The sequence below is a fragment of the Ictidomys tridecemlineatus genome, chromosome 3, assembly GCF_052094955.1.
Source record: "Ictidomys tridecemlineatus isolate mIctTri1 chromosome 3, mIctTri1.hap1, whole genome shotgun sequence".
NCBI lineage: Eukaryota > Metazoa > Chordata > Mammalia > Rodentia > Sciuridae > Ictidomys > Ictidomys tridecemlineatus.
In genome coordinates, this window is record NC_135479.1 from 80,080,269 (window position 1) to 80,099,353 (window position 19,085).

The 19,085-nt window shown below is 36.8% G+C and overlaps 1 protein-coding gene and 1 pseudogene across 3 annotated transcripts in view; one reads left to right on the forward strand and one right to left on the reverse strand.

The window, feature by feature from the left end:
- Positions 1-19,085, reverse strand: part of Acad11 (acyl-CoA dehydrogenase family member 11) — an 82,384-nt gene that overhangs the window by 60,230 nt on the left and 3,069 nt on the right. For all 3 annotated transcript variants that reach the window (XM_021727546.3, XM_078043326.1, XM_005327013.5), the window contains exons 2-5: positions 10,460-10,559; positions 8,984-9,109; positions 7,819-7,980; positions 4,773-4,937 (exon numbers count right to left, since the gene is read on the reverse strand). In XM_021727546.3, coding sequence (XP_021583221.1) covers positions 4,773-4,937; positions 7,819-7,980; positions 8,984-8,998 — 342 coding nt within the window. In that variant the 5' untranslated portion in view covers positions 8,999-9,109; positions 10,460-10,559. The remainder of the gene's footprint in view (positions 1-4,772; positions 4,938-7,818; positions 7,981-8,983; positions 9,110-10,459; positions 10,560-19,085) is intronic.
- LOC101967000 (tRNA methyltransferase 10 homolog A pseudogene) lies at positions 17,140-18,137 on the forward strand (annotated as a pseudogene).

Sequence of the window (19,085 nt, forward strand, 5' to 3'; positions counted from 1 at the left end):
AGCGATTTCCGCAGACCAAAAAGAAGATGACTTGGCTCAAATCCATAACAGCTGATATCCTTACATCTGCAACAGTGATTCTCCCACACCTGGAGGCTAATGAATAATGAACACCATCAAGGCCTATTTCAAATGTAAGAAACCTTGGGGCTTACTTGCGGGAATACCTTCAGACTCATATGCAAGTTATAGGAAGAAGGATGGGATATCATAAGAAGAGTCAAACCCAGGTGGTAACCAGGATGCCTTTTTCAATATCTATTTTATTATTGCCTTTTCCCACATCATGAAGTTTTATTTTATTTTTTGAGCTCATACGGACCTAGGTTAATGTTTTTCTGATCAGTTCTATTTTTAAACATTTCAATGGATATGTTTTTCTGATCAGTTCTATTTTTAAACATTTCAATGGAGATTTCACCTGTGAAAAGCTGCAAGGCCTTTACTATTATGTTATGTGTTGTATGTATTGTGTTATATGTGCACACTTCTGTTTTGTGTTGTATGAATGTATGTGCGTATATCGTATATGAGGAGCGCTCATGAAAAAATGGATCCAAATTTTTTTTATTCATGTGATTTAAATGGTTTAATTTAAATTAGGTAAACAGCTGTTGAGGATTGTTTTAATATGTGAACAAAAAAGGAGGTTAACAGATCTGTTTGTTTACTTTTACCTTTCCTTTTCATTATATTTAATAATTCTGTTCAGGATAATGTAAATTGTTTAGAAAATTGCTTTCTTTTAGTGCCTGCTGGAATGTTACATAATTATGTAAATTGTTTAAAAAATTGCTTTCTTTTAGTGCCTGCTAGAATGTTACATAATTTTTCTTAGCCATCATTGCCAGAATTCCTATCTTCATCCCAATGCCGGTGAAGACAAAGATAAAACCAAACTACAGCTTCTGTGATAGCTATCACAACAAACTGTATAAACTGATGCATCAATGAATAATAACTCAGCAAGTGATGCTCAATCAAGGAGTCAATTTACTTTGGGAGGAAATGGACATATTAATAGATTCCTCTGCTTTGAACTGTTTTCAGAACTTGCCTGGACTATGTATCACTTGCATGCATTGTGAACTATCTGTTGGTGCAGCGAATTGTGGTAGTGCTAGGGTATCTTTACTCATGGTGTCATCGGTGGTACAATTTTTTCAAAAAGAGCCGTCATTTGGCTTGGTGCCGTGGCATTTTGCATCCTCCTCCCTTCTGCTTGTGATGGTCTAAAATGTGGGGGGCAACAGAGGTGAGGCAAAGAACCTCACCCCCCCCCCATTGGCACCAAGGCCAAATTTGGGGGCCAACAGAGATGAGGCAAAGAACCTCACCCCCCCAATGGTGCAAAGGCCTATCCACAAGTATGGCTGTATGCTGGACTGGTAGCCAATGACGGGTAAGATGCAATTACAATGGTACCAACCTAAGACAGGAGGCTGACGCCTTGAGGTCAGCTCATCCGATGACAGGTAAGGACCATATGTAGTATTGGACAACGTAAGACAGGTACGGTCCCTAACCCACATGCTTGTTGTTTAATTAAACAGAAGGGGGGAGATGTTGAGAGCCACAGTTTAGTCGGAATGATGCCTGGCATTTTGCTAGAGGGAATGGTTGAAAGGTGACCCTGCTCTGGGAATAGGGCAGCTCCGGGATTAGGGCGCCTGATACTTTGGAGTTCCCATTGAGTTCTCAGTGGGGGTTTCGTGAGAATTGTCAGGCGAGCCTGGTGGAGGGAGTGTGTTCCCGGGAAGTGTGTGTAGAGTGCCAGTGAGAGTTCGGGAATAAAGAGTTGCTGTTTGAACCTACAAGGCTTTGTGGCAGCTCGGTTATTTGGTGCCCAGCCAAACTGTGGCAAGTATGTAATAAGTTTCATTATCTCTGTACAATTTCACTACAAGCAAAACCTGCCACAGCCCAGCTGGCTGGGCAAAACAGCCAGGGGTGGGGGGAGTGACAAGCAACTTGTGAAGGTTGATACAGTGGGAGCTGCTTTATTGTAGAAGAGTAGAGGTATATATACCCTTAACTGATTATACACAGCTTGTTTCAATTAACATCATCCAGATACAGCAATCCTCATCATCTTAACAATTATACACAGCTTAACTCAGTTATCATGTAGATACAGCAATTAGCCAATAAGAAATCTCTATCATCTTAATGGCTTGCTGGCATTACCTCATCTTAATAATTAAACACAGCTTAACTTAATTAACATCATCTTAATGGCTCACTGGCGTTACTTCTCAAACCACTCCTCCTAGCATACTGCCAGGCGCCATCTTGACCTGTTTGTGGCTCTCAGCAAAAACCAATTCTTTCAACATAGATTCATTCAGAATCATGTGAGCACCTGCTCTATAAATATAAAAAGACCTGTAGGTATATTCATATTCTTTCTCTCTCTCTCTCTCTCACTCACTCTCTCTTCATCTATTATGTAGATTCCAGAGACAAAGATAAGAAAAAAGTAAAGACATAATCCTTAACCTGAATAGAAAAAAAAGCTTTCTATCATATTTCTGTACATATATATATAGGGGAGCACATGCATATACATATCTGTCATGTAATCCAGAGGATGATTTTGCAATTTGTGATCTTTTGGGGAAAAAAAAGTCTAATCCTCTACTGTAAAAATTTTAAAAAGAAGGAGAAAGATAAACTATTAACTGAAATGACATTTTAAATTTTTAAAGCTCTTAGTGTTAATCCATAGTGAGTATCTTTTCTTCTTCAATTATTCTCATAGTTTGTCTTGTGTGATGTGTAGGCACATAGGTATATATTGTTCTTTTGCTAATTCCTGGGTATCTTTTCTCTACATCTCTATTTTGAGCTCATTAGGAGCTACATTTCCTTTCCATCCCATGTTTCAGAGCACACAGTTAGTAATGAATAAATGCTAATTGACTTGGTTTCATGGATTACATCCATGAAGAGTTAGTTACAATAGTTATTGGAGGCAGAAGCTGTTTAAGTTTGACTTAACTAGTAATTCTGAGATTGCTGAGTATAAAGTAGAAGATATTTTCCTAACTACTAAAAAATTAAAAGGTGATGATATATATATTAACAATTTAGAATTGCAGCTAAATAACTAAAATCTATGTCTTTATTGGTTGTTTCCTTTTAAGAAGAAATGTCTCTCCCAGCAATTGGATACCTTGCTTATCTGAAAACAGATGATACCTGTTCAGCTACTTTAATCTCATAAAAGATGGATTTAAAATGTGAGATTAAATATAAAAGGGGAAAAACAATTGGATATTTATAATGGTTTACCATTATGTTCAGCATATTAAAATTAATCTTTCAATATCTTAGTAAAGAACATATAATCTTTTGGGAGACCTAGGTTTGTATTTTTCCTTTCTTAAGAACAGAATAGAAAACAACTATAGTTACATAACATATTATGGGCTCTATTAAGAGTAGTCAAAGATAAGCTCCAAGATATTAATGAATCAAGTTAATATTGATCAAGACAAGGCAGATCTTGATGTTTTAACGAGTAAGATTTTGTAATTTTCCAGGTTATAAGTTGGCACTATTTAATTTTCCTAATCTTAATATAGATAGCTTAGAATCTGGAATTCTCAATGCTATTAAACAAAAGTTTATGCACACACACTTGAAGCAGTCCCCTACTTATGATTGTTAGACTTAGAATTTTCTGTCTTTATGAAATGGTGCAATGACCATATGAATTTTGATCTTTTCCTGGGCTAGCGATGTGAAGGATAGTACCCTTTTATGGTTCTAGACAGTGGCAGTGAACCACAGCTCTCCATCAGCCATGCCATCATAAAGGTAAACAACCAATACTTCCGAGCATACTATGTAGGTAGGTCATGACATTCAGTAGGTTAGGCATGTTAAACACATATTCAATTTTTGATATTTTCAAATTACAATTAGTTTATCAGAATCTAATCCCATTATAAATTGAGAAGCATCTGTATATAATTATATATACATAATTCTAATATCTGGACTAACTTTCCTATGAAAAATTTCCTGTTCTGCTGGTAAATATGCTCACATATCCTTATAAGGATACTTTGAATAATGAAAACTATGCAATGCAACTTATGTATTTTTTCCCTGTACTCTTTTTGTAAGGAAGAAATATAAAATCCAAAAGTGTAGCATATAAGTTTACAGCAGCTTTTCCTGTTCTAAAAAAAATTTAGCATTGTGAGAAAATTAATGGACCCAGAAAATAAGAAGCAGGATTCAGGGAACTGTAAATCTTTGATTTGTTTATACCCTTTACAAAGAGTACACTGTGTACATTTACACAGGGCAAGGTTACATTAATCTCATACAATTCTCTGAGGCCTCAAAAGAGGCTTCTGGAATTCTGCCTTATCTGAGCTTATAATAAACAAATTAAAAATTCTTAATAGCATAGGAAAAAAGAATCCAAAGAAATGTAATGAACCAGAAGAAAGAGCAAGAACATGGATGAGCCAAATATTTTAAATAATAAATGAAAAATGTCTTTGGAAACAGAGATGTACATATAAAAATTCCAAATCCTTTTTAAGTAGTAAATTAGATACCATTTAAGATTAGAACCAGCCTTAAAGGTAGGCATCTACCTGTGCTAGAAATAATTTTTTCAAGTTTTAAGTGTGTATACATCCTGAGTTGTAGGGAAGGAGGGGAAAGCAGGGCTCCATGGGGATGTCCAGGGGGCATCTACTTGCTTTTCAATTGAGACCTACTTTAATTATTATAAATATGGCTTACAATACCTCCTTAGGGTGGAAAATGATGTTATCTAGCTTGAAATCTCCATGAATCAAATTGCTCTCATTGTCATTATCTGGCAGGTTTTTCATTAGCCACTCAGACAGCTGTTTCATGGCAGGGATGTCCTGATGAGCTGCAGCTTGATACTGCGATGTCCAGGTTGAAACCTAAAGATATAAATATGAAAAATGATAGAGCTGAAAGTGGAATGGAAGGTTGAGCCATTCTAAAATTAAAACAAATTCATTTATCTCAAATTTTATTTTACTCTGAAAAGCTTGAGATAATGCCTATAAATGAAAAATCACATAAGTTAAAACATTCATATCAGCCTCAAATTTTAAACACTTAGGTATCGCCTATCTTGCTTCATTTTACTTTCCTAGCATTTTGTCAAAGACAAAAAAAAAAAAAAAAAAAAAAAGAAAAAAAAAAAACCTGGCCTATCTGGGCTTGGTGGCTCATGCCTGTAATCACAGCGGCTTGAGAGGCTGAGGTAGGAGGATTGCAAGTTCAAAGCCAGCCTCAGCAAAAGTGAGGCACTTACTCGACCCAGTGAGACCTTGTCTCTAAAAAAAATACAAAACATAGTCCTCCAACAAGTGGGACTATATTAGGTATCTGCATTTATCTTGCCATTTCCAAGTATAAGGTCCTTGCTTAGCATCTGGAAGGCTCAGTGGTCGAGTGCCCCTGAGTTCAATCCTCAGTACCAAAAACAAACAAACAAACAAAAAAACTGGCCTACGCATCATAGGTGTGATATAGTCTTTATCCAGGAACAACTTTGTGGAAAAAAAAGAATGTACACAAACACACATACAAATAAATAAGCATAGACCATTTCTTAAAAGGGCACAAGAAATAAGTAGCCCCTGAAAAAGGAAATATGGAGGCTAGAAGAAAAAAGGAGATTTTGACTTTCAATTTTAATTGCCTTTCTTAAACTCCCAGAGTCTTCTAAATATACTTCAAGTACAAGTACGAATAGTGCAAATACTTTCTATCATTCTTAGAATTAAAAACAAGTCCACTTTTTCAGACTCCTCCAACAAGTGGGACTATATTATGTATCTGCATTTATCTTTCCATTTCCAAGTAGTCCTTGCTTAGCATCTGGAAGGCCATCTTAAGTGAAAGCCACCATTTTAAGGAAAAAGTTTCACTTTCACGCCCAAGGGCATTTCTGAGAAAGACTCACCACTCCTTTACACTAACCAAACTCCTCTGATTCCTGAGCTTCCCCCATAAAAGTCCCCAGAACTCAAACCTGTTTGCCTCTCTCTCTCCTATAGAGAAGATGCCTTTATTTGTCAGCTCTGACAAATAAACTCTTGTGTGTATCTCTGCCTGGTCTCCGTCTTTTATCTCTTACTTACCCATCTGTGGTTCCTTGCTTTCCCTTCACCAAGTGTATCTCTGCTCAATTTAATGCAATAGAACAGAGATCTTTATCTTTAGAGTTTTACTAATCCAGGTTTAAATTATGTTCATGCCGCTTACTTGTGTATACTTTGTCAGTGTAAGCCTTAGTTTCCTCATCTGCAAAATGGGAGTGAAAATACCTATGTCTTAGGGTTGTCACAAAGATAAGAAAGAGAAGGTCAATAGCTCATCTGGCACAGGACCTGACACAGACTAAGTACTCTCCAAAACCTAGTTCTCCCTCTCTTCAGCTTTCTCCCACCCAAATTGACATGTTTACAAAGGGAAACAGCCTGCTATATATCTGGTCTTGCTTTCCCTTGATTGAAAGGCTCACTATGTCCCCTATCACTCCAAATTTCGTCTTTCTTAAAAAACTTACTGCAAGATATCTTTCCCAGAAAGTTTTTCCCATCTAAGCAATCTCAGTGCTCTGAATGATAGTGCTCTTGTGATAAGCACCAAACAATTTACTACTAGATTATACACTCTTTTATATAATTTTCTAGTTTCATGTATTTGAGATGTACAGGTTCATGTACAGTTCTCTCAAAAATGAAAAGTTTCTTTAGAAGAACCTATTTCTCTTGTTATTTTTCACAATACTCAGAAAGAATTAAACACACAGTAAAGCTTAACAAATGCCTGCTGGCACAACTTAGAAAGGGGAAACTTGTTTCCCAGTGTGGTGGTGCACACTTGATCCTGTAATGGGTAAACTAACTCAAGCCTGGATGCAAAATAAAACCAAGAACACTGTCCTGAGAATTAGTGCCTGGGAAAGGGAGAGTTCCCCCCTTTTTAGTCAGCTCCTCTTCTGGGAACTTGATTAGCACCCTGCTAGAATATAACTACTTTCCTTTGAAGTGTAAAAGTCCCTGTACCAGTGGAGGCACTGGGCCCAAGGCCTCATAAAAGGAGCCAGTTCTTCCCCTTATCATTCTCTGCTTTGTAAACAAGCTTAAAATCTTGTGCACAACTATGTATTGTTTGAACTAGAAAATTTATGACACTACATAGCCTATAAATGTTGTGACAAACTGGTAATGTATGCTGAGAATTTGGAGTTTTTTCTCCTCTGGGCCTGCTGGTTTAAAATAAAGTTTGAGCCTTCCCACTCTTTTAGAGTCCCATTTGCCATTTCTTGCCTGATTCCCACAATAATCCCAGTGATTCAGGAGACAAAATAGAATGATTGCAAGTTCAAGGTCAGCCAGAGGAACTAAGCAAGACCTGTCTTCAAATAAAAAATGTTAAAAAGTGGGCTGGGAATTATTAGCTCAGTGATAGAGTGCTTTTGTAGCCTGAGCAAAGTCTTGGGTACAATCCCCAGAGAGAAAAAGAGTAAGGAGGTAGGGGGTGGGGAGAGAGAAGCCAGAGGGAGAGGGAGGGAGGAGGGACTAGGCAGAAAATATATTGGTAAGTTAAAAGAAGAATATATTGGTAAGTTAAAAAAAGAAGTTAAAACAGTAGCCTAAAAATAAGTCAATCTAAAGAATTATGTAAAAATAACAAATAGCAAAGTTTCAGAAAACCATATAATGACTGGTTTTTATTTTAACAAATGAACAATATTTATTTCGAGGAACTTTAAAAAGTAGGCTTTTTATACTGACACATTACCTGTCTTTTGCAGTACCCAGCACCTGGACCATATCCCTCCAATTGCATTGTCTGTAAATTCAAAGAATGCAGTCGAGCCAGTGTCTCTATCATGGCCACATATATGGCTGAGCGTTCTGCTGGGCTAACTCCGGGAAGTGTAAAGTCACGAAAGATTCGGCCCTATGGATGTGATTATAATGGGTAATTTAAATGCTTGAAACCAAAATTAATACTTTGTAGAATATGTCAGAAATACATTCATTTGTGAAACATTTACTATTGTAATAGTGGTCCACTTCCAACTTATTTTTAAAATGGACATGTTTCTTTCTCTTCCTCTCGCCCACTCCCTAATCTCAGGGGAAACAGTATTACCTTTCTTCCCCCTTTCAGGAAGATTCATCTGTCCTAGAGTACACATCCATTTTAGGAATGAAGTAATCCAGACTTGGGGGTGGCACCAGAAAATCTCAGAAATGACTATCTCCCAAATTAACAAGTGAATTACAACTCCAACAGAGAACACAGGGAAAGTAGCTTTGAATCACCTCCTTAAAAGACCCCTGTTCCTGCTGGTGGGCAGAATCACAGCTTCTGGAATAGGGCTCTCCTGTATTTTTCCTTTGCTAGCAAAGTAATAAACTTTCTTTTTTTTTTTTTCTCAAAATCACATCCTTGTTATTGAATTGGCATCAGGGACAAGGACCAAGCTTTTGGCAACAATATAAGAGTATACATTCAGAGGGAAAATACGAAAATGTGCTAAGATGAACACAAAAGTCAAACTACTCCTAACTTGAATTTTACCAGAAACAAACTAAAAAATAATTTGAATTTATTTTATTAATGGCTTGATCTTTTCTTTGGGAAATGTGCTATCCCCACATACCTAACAGGACAATTTGCCATTTATAGATAGCTCTTTTCTGACATCTAGAGGAAGACTTAAAAATAAGTCAATATTCTCTAATTATTAAATTAGTTCTTAGTCTATTTCATCTCTCTCTCATTGTATATGCTTAAATTAAAACAAACATTTAAGCCTTTACAAAGCAAACTGATTAACTGATTAACAGTTGAATAAACTGTCATTTATAAATATCATAATATAATTTCATCTAATAAATCATACTTAACTTCAAAATTAAAAATAAGAACAAATGAAATAAGATTATTAACTTACCTGCACATGTTCCATCACATAAAATTCTGTTCCAATGACAGAAGTATCATTGCAGTACAGTAAAACCTTGGGAACAGGGAAGCCAACGGAAAACAAGGCTTTCTGGACTTTATATTCTCTATCAATCTAAATAGCATGATAGATTATTAAAAATTAGAAACAGAAATTTAATAACTACTTGTAAGATAACCTTAAGGTAAGAAATCAATTATAAAACAGTGTCAACAAATAATACAGAGGATAACAGTAATAATTTACCTAACAGTAGTCTTCATATAATCATTATAATTATAAACTAAATCAGCTCTAAAAAAATGTAACTTAATTAGGATAAAAGGATGGGAACAGGGTCTAATCCTGGGTCTGTTATTGTGAAGGCAATAGTTTTTCACAGGTTATATCATAAAATATTCCTTTGTTCTCAGCAGTTCCCTGCTCACTGGCTTTCTCATTCTTTCATATCTCCCAAGGGAGCTTAGGCAAATGTCCCTTCTAGTGTACAACCATAGTCTTCTAGTGTGAAGGGACCAAGAAAGTTACAATCTGCAGTTTTTCATTACCCAGCTCACAGTGGTCTTTACCCAGTGAGCTAAGCCTGGAAAGCACCTATTAAACAAGATCATATTAACATCCTAAATATGCATAGTGTTTTCACTCTTCTCCAGTATTGTGATTTATGTCCTGGCTTATTTTCTAAATATCCATAGACAATATGTGTTTATGCAAAAAGGAAAACTTAGTTGTTTTTTAAAAAATTGATTGAACATAATATTTGTACATATTTCTGAGATATAATGTGATGACTCGATTCACATATACATTAAAATGATCAACTCAGGGTAATTAGAAAAACTTAGTTTTTAACAAAAATCTTTTATAATTCTCACTGCTAAGTCTTATATTTAGAGAATACATTAAAATTCTATTCAACTCTTCTTTTTTGTTTTTAGTTGTTGATGGATCTTTATTTAACTTATTTATTTATATGTGGTTCTAAGAATCAAACCCGCATGCTAGGTGCACTCTAATACTGAGCCACAACCCCAGCCCTCAAGTCTTTTTATCACCAAAAGATTAAAGCCTTGTAGCAAGTATACTAAAATAATTCAGCAAATAGTGTTATTATATATAATATTTAAGTATATAACAAAAACAAAACATCTAAAAAATGAGCAATACTGAAAATATTCATGGGCTCATTATATTTCTTGCCAAGTATACAGGGAGGAACCAAATCCCACAAGATGATTGTTTATCAAGATGAATGGCCTGAGACAGTCTTATATTTCAATACCAAATTCTTTTCTAAAACAAAAAGGGACAAAATTCAAGTAAAATTTAATTAGAAATAAATTCATTTTTCTATTACTTATTAGCCAGAAGATAACTTTTAAAAAGCAATTTAGATTATTTTTGTGTGTATAAAAGGCATTTACTTGTCACCAAAAAATATACCATTACATTTATGTGCCATACCTTATGTGCTTTAGGAAGAAGTGAACCTGGTGGCTTTTTCCTGAGTACATATGCTTGAAAGCCCTTCTTGAGATGAAAGGTTGGATTGGACTGCCCTGATCTAGATAAAAGCAAAGAAAAGGTGAGTTACAGGATATGTTTTCCTTCTTCAAATCCTGCGGAAATGTCAGAAGAGACAGGGAATGAAAAGGAATCCACCTGAATGTTGGAAAGGCAACAGTAGTGCTATCAGCATTTCACAGTATGTAATATACTAGTAGCTGAGAATCTATGACCCACACTAGTAGAAGAGTGGACCTCACCACCTGACTACAAATCGTGTTCTGTCAGAAGTAACCCATGGCAAGGTATAGATCTAAGTAAATAAAGGCTGGGAGAAGAAATTTCAGGTGATCAGTCAGAAAAGCACTAAAGGATGCTGGAACAGCTGGGTTAGTACCCTTTATTTGCCCTTGGAGAGAGAACCCCATATGTCACCAAGGCTAACAATTAAATTCAGCTCTCTACAAAAGGAGAGATAAGTAAGATCCCAGACTGAGCAGCATCTGGGCCAGGAAAGTACAAAAGTGCCGCTGGTAGCTGGTAACTAATGGACACCAGTGCACTGGCTTTCCTCTCCAGGTGTACAGTAATTCTCACATTTACTAAGGATGTACACTCCAATTAACAAAACTATCCAATCTACACCTTCATTTATAACAGTTAAGCATCACCTAACTTTTGAAGAATTTAATAGTATAAAAGAGAGACCTTGAACCAAATAAGCAAAGGAATAAATCCCAGAGGAATTTCTCCCTAGGACTCCACCCTCCATCAGGAAAGAACAACAGTGAGCCCAGACTGAATGCAGCAGCAGCTCCATCTCCTATAAGCCAGAAACATTGTTCCCAGACTCGTATTAAAGAGCAATGATCTTGGCACCATCTAATTCTATGATTACACTAGTGGCTGCTAATAGATGGGGGAGGAGGGAATTAGGAGGCATGAGGTTTCTTTCTGAGGTGACACAAAAATGTTCTAGATTAGTTAATGGTGATTGTGAATATACTGAATCATATACTTCAAAACTGTTAAAACTGTGAACTTTATATTATATGAATTTTATCCCCAAAACATCAATTAAAAAACTGAAAACTTTTCTTCTGAGGAAATACTTACTGTGGTTCTAACAAAGGAAAAAAAATGCAGAAGCTCACTTGCACTGGAGGATTATCACTGACACTGTCAAGATAGCATGGGCTAAGTTTAACCACTGCAACCATCAGGCCTTCAGAGAATCTGGATCAGAGGTAGCCACAATGTAAGAATGATCATCACTGAGCCAATGTTTAAGACATGGATAAGATATCTATGCAAAAGAAACATGTTGATCTACAACCTATAAGCACTTTTGGCTTGTCCAATTTCTATTAACAAAAATGCAATCATTACATTTAGATGTGTAGCTAGAGACCTTACTGGGTTGGAGAAGATTTTGACTAGATATCAAACTAGATTCAAAAGCTCAGAAATTACTGTAGGACTTCTTCAATAGAAGAGCTGGAAAAAAGAAAGAACCAACCCTATAAGTGTTAGTTATGTTTGCAGCTACCTAGGTGGCCATCTTGTCCCATTAAATCTTATCCCTTGTCCAGAAATAAATTTGAAAATATTCAGGATTTGCAGTTTCTCTGTGTTACTCCTTGTCCATTGGCATGGAAACCACTGTTGAACCATGATATTCTGACCAAGTACAATACAGCTGTTCACACCAAGCAGCCTCAGACCTTCACCATCTACTCTCCACAATCAATTGGTTTGTTTAGTTTTATGTGATTGAGCAATGATAAAGAATAAGAACCAACTTGGCAAACTTGAACTCTTAGGCATCCTCCTGTACCCTCTGAATTTCCATGGATTCCAGTAACTTGATACAGTTGCCAACAGCATCTGAGACATGTTTGCTGAAGATAAAAGATCAGGAAACATGAAGATAAAAAGATCACTGACATGGTGTTTGAGAATGGACAACATTAAGTATATATGGTCAATAAGGCTTAAAAGTAAAAAATGTATGAATATGAGAAACAAAGAGTCAAAATATTCACCAAGAAGTTGCTCAGATCTTAGATATTTAATAGGCCCCAGTAGAAGATGAATTCAAACAGAAGTTTCTTGACAACTGCAATGGAATTATCAAATGGCTGGACAAAGATCAGATTACTGAGTAGAAAGAATTTAACATCAGCAGAAAGATCTGGAGAAGGTCCCAAACCCCACCATGTCTCAGTGACCAGAGAGCAGGCACCATGCTAGGTGCTCTATGAGCAATTTCCCTGGGAATGGTTGCTTATTCTTCCAGAGGTGCTTCTTTTGGAACCATGATTGCAGATACAAATTAAGCCAACCAAATCACAATGAAGTTTGAACACAGTCTTGACATTTGAAGAACACTGATTTGTAAATAGTTATTCTGATGGCATTTAAAAATTATATTTAAGGTACTATGTAACATTTCCTTAGACATTTTGAATACCTGAATATACACCATGAAAAAAATTACAGTTGCATTTTATCCTTGTGGTAAATAAAAGGAAAGTGCAATTCATGTTGCAGAACAAAATATTTTTAAATTGGTATCATAAAAACAAAAAAGTAAACCCAGAGCACTTAGCTTTAGACTGCGATTCCCAGGCTCCAACAACCTACAGAGATAGTCACGGAGCACTATGAAAAACAGGACCCCTTAAGATTAAGAGATAAACATCTGGTTGGGGGAAATAAGAGCCAAGCTAGCTCTCTGTCTTATGGGGTTAACAGTCATATCAGAAAATTAGGAATTTAAAAGTGCATCCATCTTCAAGGCTACGGGAGTGAGATAACACACCAGGAGATGGGAGACTGAGGAGTTAGCTCAGCCTTCTGAGATTATGTGGTCAGCAGAAATGTCAAGAAACTGGAGCCAAAGCAAAATCACTGGAAACAGTTCACTGAAACAGTACAATAGATGGCTTCATTCTGAAAATGCTGTCAGACTTTCCCAGATGATAAGGGGCAAACCAGGGTAAAGGACAAATGCATGCACATGTGGATATCAGTCACTAAAGTAACCCACAGGAAACCTTCAACTCATTAGCATAGTAAAACAGAACCCTCAGGTGGAGACCTAAGGAGACATGATGTATGAAGAGGAGTATGGGTGTAATTAAAATCCCAACACTACATGTGATGACACCAAGAGATCAGGTTCCTGCCTACCATGTAGATGCCATAAATGCTGTACATATACCTTTGTCCTTTGCTTGAGCCAGCTTAACACTGTTGGTCAGTGCTGTCTCCCTTCTGTCTTGAGCAGAAGCCCCTAATAAAATCTTGCCTGTGCTTAAATTCTTCTGGGTCCAGATTTCATTTTAACCAGTTCTGGATACAAGAACCTGAGTGTAGTAATACTACCCTATCCCATTTCTTAACATAGTGCCATGGCATTGAGACCACAATGGTGGTCTTCCTCCCTGTTTTTATTTTGCAGTCTTCCCAAGGGACAGATTTTTTTTTTCCATATCAGTCATCCCCTGGGTCTGGAGATGTAGTCTGTATCCTTCTTCATTATCATTCCAGACTCTTTGCTCTCTCCAGTTTCATGTCATGAGATTCCGTTCCCACATTGGGCACTAAGACTCTGAAAAGGGGTGGGTCTCCCTACTTCACCCCTTCTCAGCAGGAAGCAACCAGACTTGGTATTGACACCCCAATTCATTATCCTCTTTGAGAGTCTGGAATGAAGGATATGGAAAACAAGGAGAAAGGAGGACAATGGGCTCTGGGCTCTGGGCTCTGGACTTTCATCCTTTCCCAGCAACAAATGGGTTTTGAACTTTTGCAATTGTTTTCCTGATTTAGGCTTTTAACTTGCACAACTGTTCCCTCTGACTACCCAAATGATGCACTCTGCAAATGATTCAAACTTCACTTGTTATGATCCAAATCTCACTTAAACCCTATCAAAATCAGACCCCTAATGTAATCAATTGCCATTTTCTCTTCTGAAAATGTGACATTCTGCTTCTTAATAAAGAAAGTTTGCTGATCCATTGAGGTCTGTTCCTTGTTTCGGTTATTTTTGCTTTTACCATCTACCCTTCTTTATTTTATTGTAGCCAGCTACCAACTCCCAGATCACTCCCCTTCACTTCTGGAGGATTTTAGCTTGATTCACAATTACTCTCATAAATAATACTTGATCAATGATTTCAAAGTCCACACAGAAGAAGGATCTAATAACAACATGTGATGGACATGGTGTCAAGGAAAATATCAATGGAGGAGGAAAATTCAAGGGACTGACAGATTTTGAGTATTAGATTGGACATCTCTTGAAACACTGCATAATTCTACTTTGTAAGCATTTCTCTGATCTATTTTTCTACTCACTTTGGCTAGTACCTCAATCCATTGATCCTACTTCTTTTCACTCACGTACCCCCACCACATCCTTCCTTAACTAGCCTACATTTAATGGTAAATTACATAGCCATTACCTTGATGCACCTCAATACACTTGCCCTTTTCTTACTTCATGGTATTTGCATGTAAAAATTCCCATCCTAATTAAATCCAATTATGAATTATAGAATTGAAAGTAGCTAGAGAAAGAAACATATGGTCATAATTATTGATTTAGTCTAAGCTTGTGAGAAGCAGACCCTGAGTAAAAACATGTGTGACCAAATGACTTAAGGAAGGGCTTGATAAACTAATAAAGAATTGGGAGAAACTGGTCAGGGAAGGGAAGAAAGACAAGCTAGGGTATGCTCTAAGACAAAGTTCCTAAAAGGGTAGCTTCAGTCTTAACTCCTGGGAGTGTAGGCAGGTATTGGGGCAAGGGGAGAACTCTGCAGTGTCTAATACCCTGAGAGCTGTCTTACCTTTGAAGCAAAGATGATGGAGATTTCAGACTCCTGAATCACTTGTGGTTAAGAGCCATCTTAGGCATTATAACATTCAGGACAAAGGAGGCTCAGATAGCAGAAGGACAGTTCTCCAAAAAAAGAGCCACAGCTGCTAGCTATTAAAAACCCAACAAAGCTGGTGTATACAGAAACAATAATAAAAAGAGTACCTGGGCAAAACAATAATGTCTACCAAAATAACTACTTGTCCTTCAAATTCATCACCATGAACCTCAAGGTTACCCTAATTGGCAATCATTTTTCCTTAGCTCATTTATTCTCCTATGCTCCTGAATTTCATAATTTTCTCTTCCTCAAACCTCCAGCCCCTTCTCCTCCATCTTCACTCTCAGCTAATTACCTAGGTGCCTAATTCAGTGAGAAACAACAACTGGATCAGAATTTCCACAAATTTACTCTACTATACCTACTGCATACAATTATCCACACTCATATTATTGTCATCTCTCCAGAGTCTATAGAAGAATGTTCACACATATGCCTAAGGATAACCCCACCTTTTACGAATTGGATTATTCTGGTTTTCATGGTCCTTGTTCCAGATATCCCTCTTGCACAATTACAAATCTCTGCCATCAGCACACAAACATGCTGTGTGTGTGTGTGTGTGTGTGTGTATGTATGTGTTTTAAAAAGCCTTTTCTTAAACCTCACTTCTCCCTCCACTTAAAACATTTCTATTCCCCTTTGTGGAAATGCTCCCTGCTCCGATTTTCTTTCTTTTGTTCTTTCTTAAACCCATTTCAATCAAACTTTCATTTCCGTATTTGCACTAGAACTACTTTTTCAAGGTCACTGATACAAACCATGATTCTCCTCTCCTCTCTGGCCTCCCCCTTCTCAGATTCATTTGTAGGTTCCTCTTAATTCTCCAACTTCTTCATATTGGGGTGCTGTGGACTCAATTTCTAAACCTTAGCTTTATGACTCATTTCTCTGTAATTCTTTAATCTTGTGGCTTAAACTTCTCTATGTCAATAACTCCCAAAATTATGTCTAATTCAGACCCAAACCCTGACCTCTAGACTCATATCCAGCTGCTATACATATTCACTTGAATGTCTAAAAGCCATCTTGAAACTTAACATTCTCAAACTGAGTTCCTAACAGTCCTCCTCTAATCCATTTTTTATTACAGTCACCTCTAATTCAGTTCATGATAACCCCATACTTATAGCTACCATGGTAAAATAGAATAACTCTGTCTCTATCTTTTTCTTTCCTATGCCATATCTAATCAGTAAATTCTTCAAGATATACCTTCACCATGACCACTCTTCACATATTCTACACTCCCATGCCAGCCCATGCCACTAATCTCTCTCTACTGTAACACTGTAATACAGCTGTCTTGTGTTCACTCTTGCCTCAGTCAACTCTCAACACAACAAACAGAAATTCTGTTAAAAAAAAATAATCGGGGCTGGAGATGTGGCTCAAGCGGTAGCGTGCTTGCCTGGCATGCGTGCCGCCCGGGTTCGATCCTCAGCACCACATACAAACAAAGATGTTGTGTCCGCCGAAAACTAAAAAAATAAATATTTAAAAAAATTCTCTCTCTCTCTCTCTCTCTCTCTCTCTCTCTCTCTCTCTCTCTCTCTCTCTCTCTATCTCTCTCCTCCTTAAAAAAATAATCACGGAAGCTTCCAAAGGAGGACTTGCCAGCAGTATCAAGAACACACCAGAGGCTTTCTGAATAAACTACCATATTTTCCTTCTCCATCACCTCAGTTTAAAACACCAAATAATGTCATTTAAAAAGTCACCAGCGTTTATTGAGACTTTTAATGTTGAAAAGAAGCAAAACTTAAGTGAAGATCAGGAAAGAGAGAAACCAAGATCAGATGAAGGGATTCAATCAGTATCAAAATGACAAAATGAAGAAGCTAATAATACAGAAACAATGGGAAGAACAATGAGAATTTCTCAAACAAAAGTGGAAAGAAACAAAACTCAACAGAAAGAAATTAGAGAAACAGTGTCAACTGGCATCAAACTCAGATGGAAATGACAGAAAACGTGTTGGAAGACATGCTGTTCATAGTACACTCTGCCTTATCATCAACTGTAGTTCAGAACTACAGTTCTGATTTGATGGCATGAAAGGACATTAAGAAACTTCATGAGCATATCCAACAATGCTATGCAGAAAACCAACGAGCACTGAATCCTGTGAAGTTTTACCTGACAAGCCATGAAGGCCAACTGAAAAAGAACATAGATGTAAATGACAAAGGACAGGACAACTGGAAGGATATCTACATCAACCAGAGCATTATAATGAACTCATAATAAAAAGAATCCAATTTTCAGATTCACCCAATATACTAAAGGAATTAGATGAATCAAAGACATAGGTGATTGGAGCATTAGTGGATCACAACCATCATAAGGGATTCACATACAAACAAGCATCAGAATTTGGAAGTGATCAGGTATGGCTCCCCCTTCAAAATTTTGTGAAGAAAAGTTTTGGCAGTTAATCATGCATTTGAGATTATTCTGGGATACCTGGAAACATGAAACTGGCAAGAAGCATTTTTCACTCTCTTACCCCAAAGGAAAGGAGCTTTTCCTGTAGACAAGCAGTCTGCCATGGTTGAAGGTGGATCAGACAGTGATTCCAGTGAAGGAAATATAGCAAGAATGAACCAGAGTCACCACATAAAGACAAACAGCAGGATAAGGCACATAGCACTGAATGTACAATGCAATCCGCACCACACTAGCATTACCCATAATAGGGAATAATACCACAAACACCAATGTTCTCACTACCTTGAGAAAATTATCACGTCTTTGAAGCCCTCTGTAAATCCTTCCTCTTTAGAATAACTACCATCCTGAATTTTATATTTACCCTTCTTTTGAAGTTTATTTAATTAAACAATATATGCTAAATGTACTTTTATTTGTCCATGATTTTTATTCAGTGTTGTGTACAGCTACAGCTGACTCATTTTCACTGCTGTATGGTATTCCATTATATCATTATAGTCCAAGTATCCATCTATTTTACTACCAATAAACTTCTTGGGTCCTGGATTTTTGCTATTACAAACTGTTTAGTGAATGGAGTATAATTTCTCATTCTTTTGGTTGTACATGATGTGGGATCTCACCGGTCATATAGTTTTATATATACATAGGGTAATAAAATCTGATTCATTCTTCTATCCTTCCTATCCTTATGCCCCCTCCCTTCCTTCACTCCCCTCTACCTAATCTAAAGCAACTCTATTTTTCCCTAGCCTCCCCACTTATTGTGAATTAGCCATTCACATATCAGAGAAAACGTTCAATCTTTGTTTTTTGAGATTGGCTTATTTTGCTTAGTATGATATTTTCCAACTCCATCCATTTACTGCAATAATTTCATTCTTTAAGGTTGAGTAATTTTACATCATATATATATATATATGTATATATATATATCTCACATTTTATTTACCTATTCATCTGTTGAAAGGTACCTAGGTTGGCTCCATAGTTTAGCTGTTGTGTGTTGAGCTGCTATAAACATTGATATGGCTGTATCACTGTAATATGCTGATTTTAAGTCTTTGGGGTACAAATGGAGAAGTGGTATAGCTGGGTCAAATGGTGGTTCCATTCCAAGTTTTCTGAGGAAGCTCCATACTGTTTTCCATAATGGTTACACCAACATGTAATTCCCA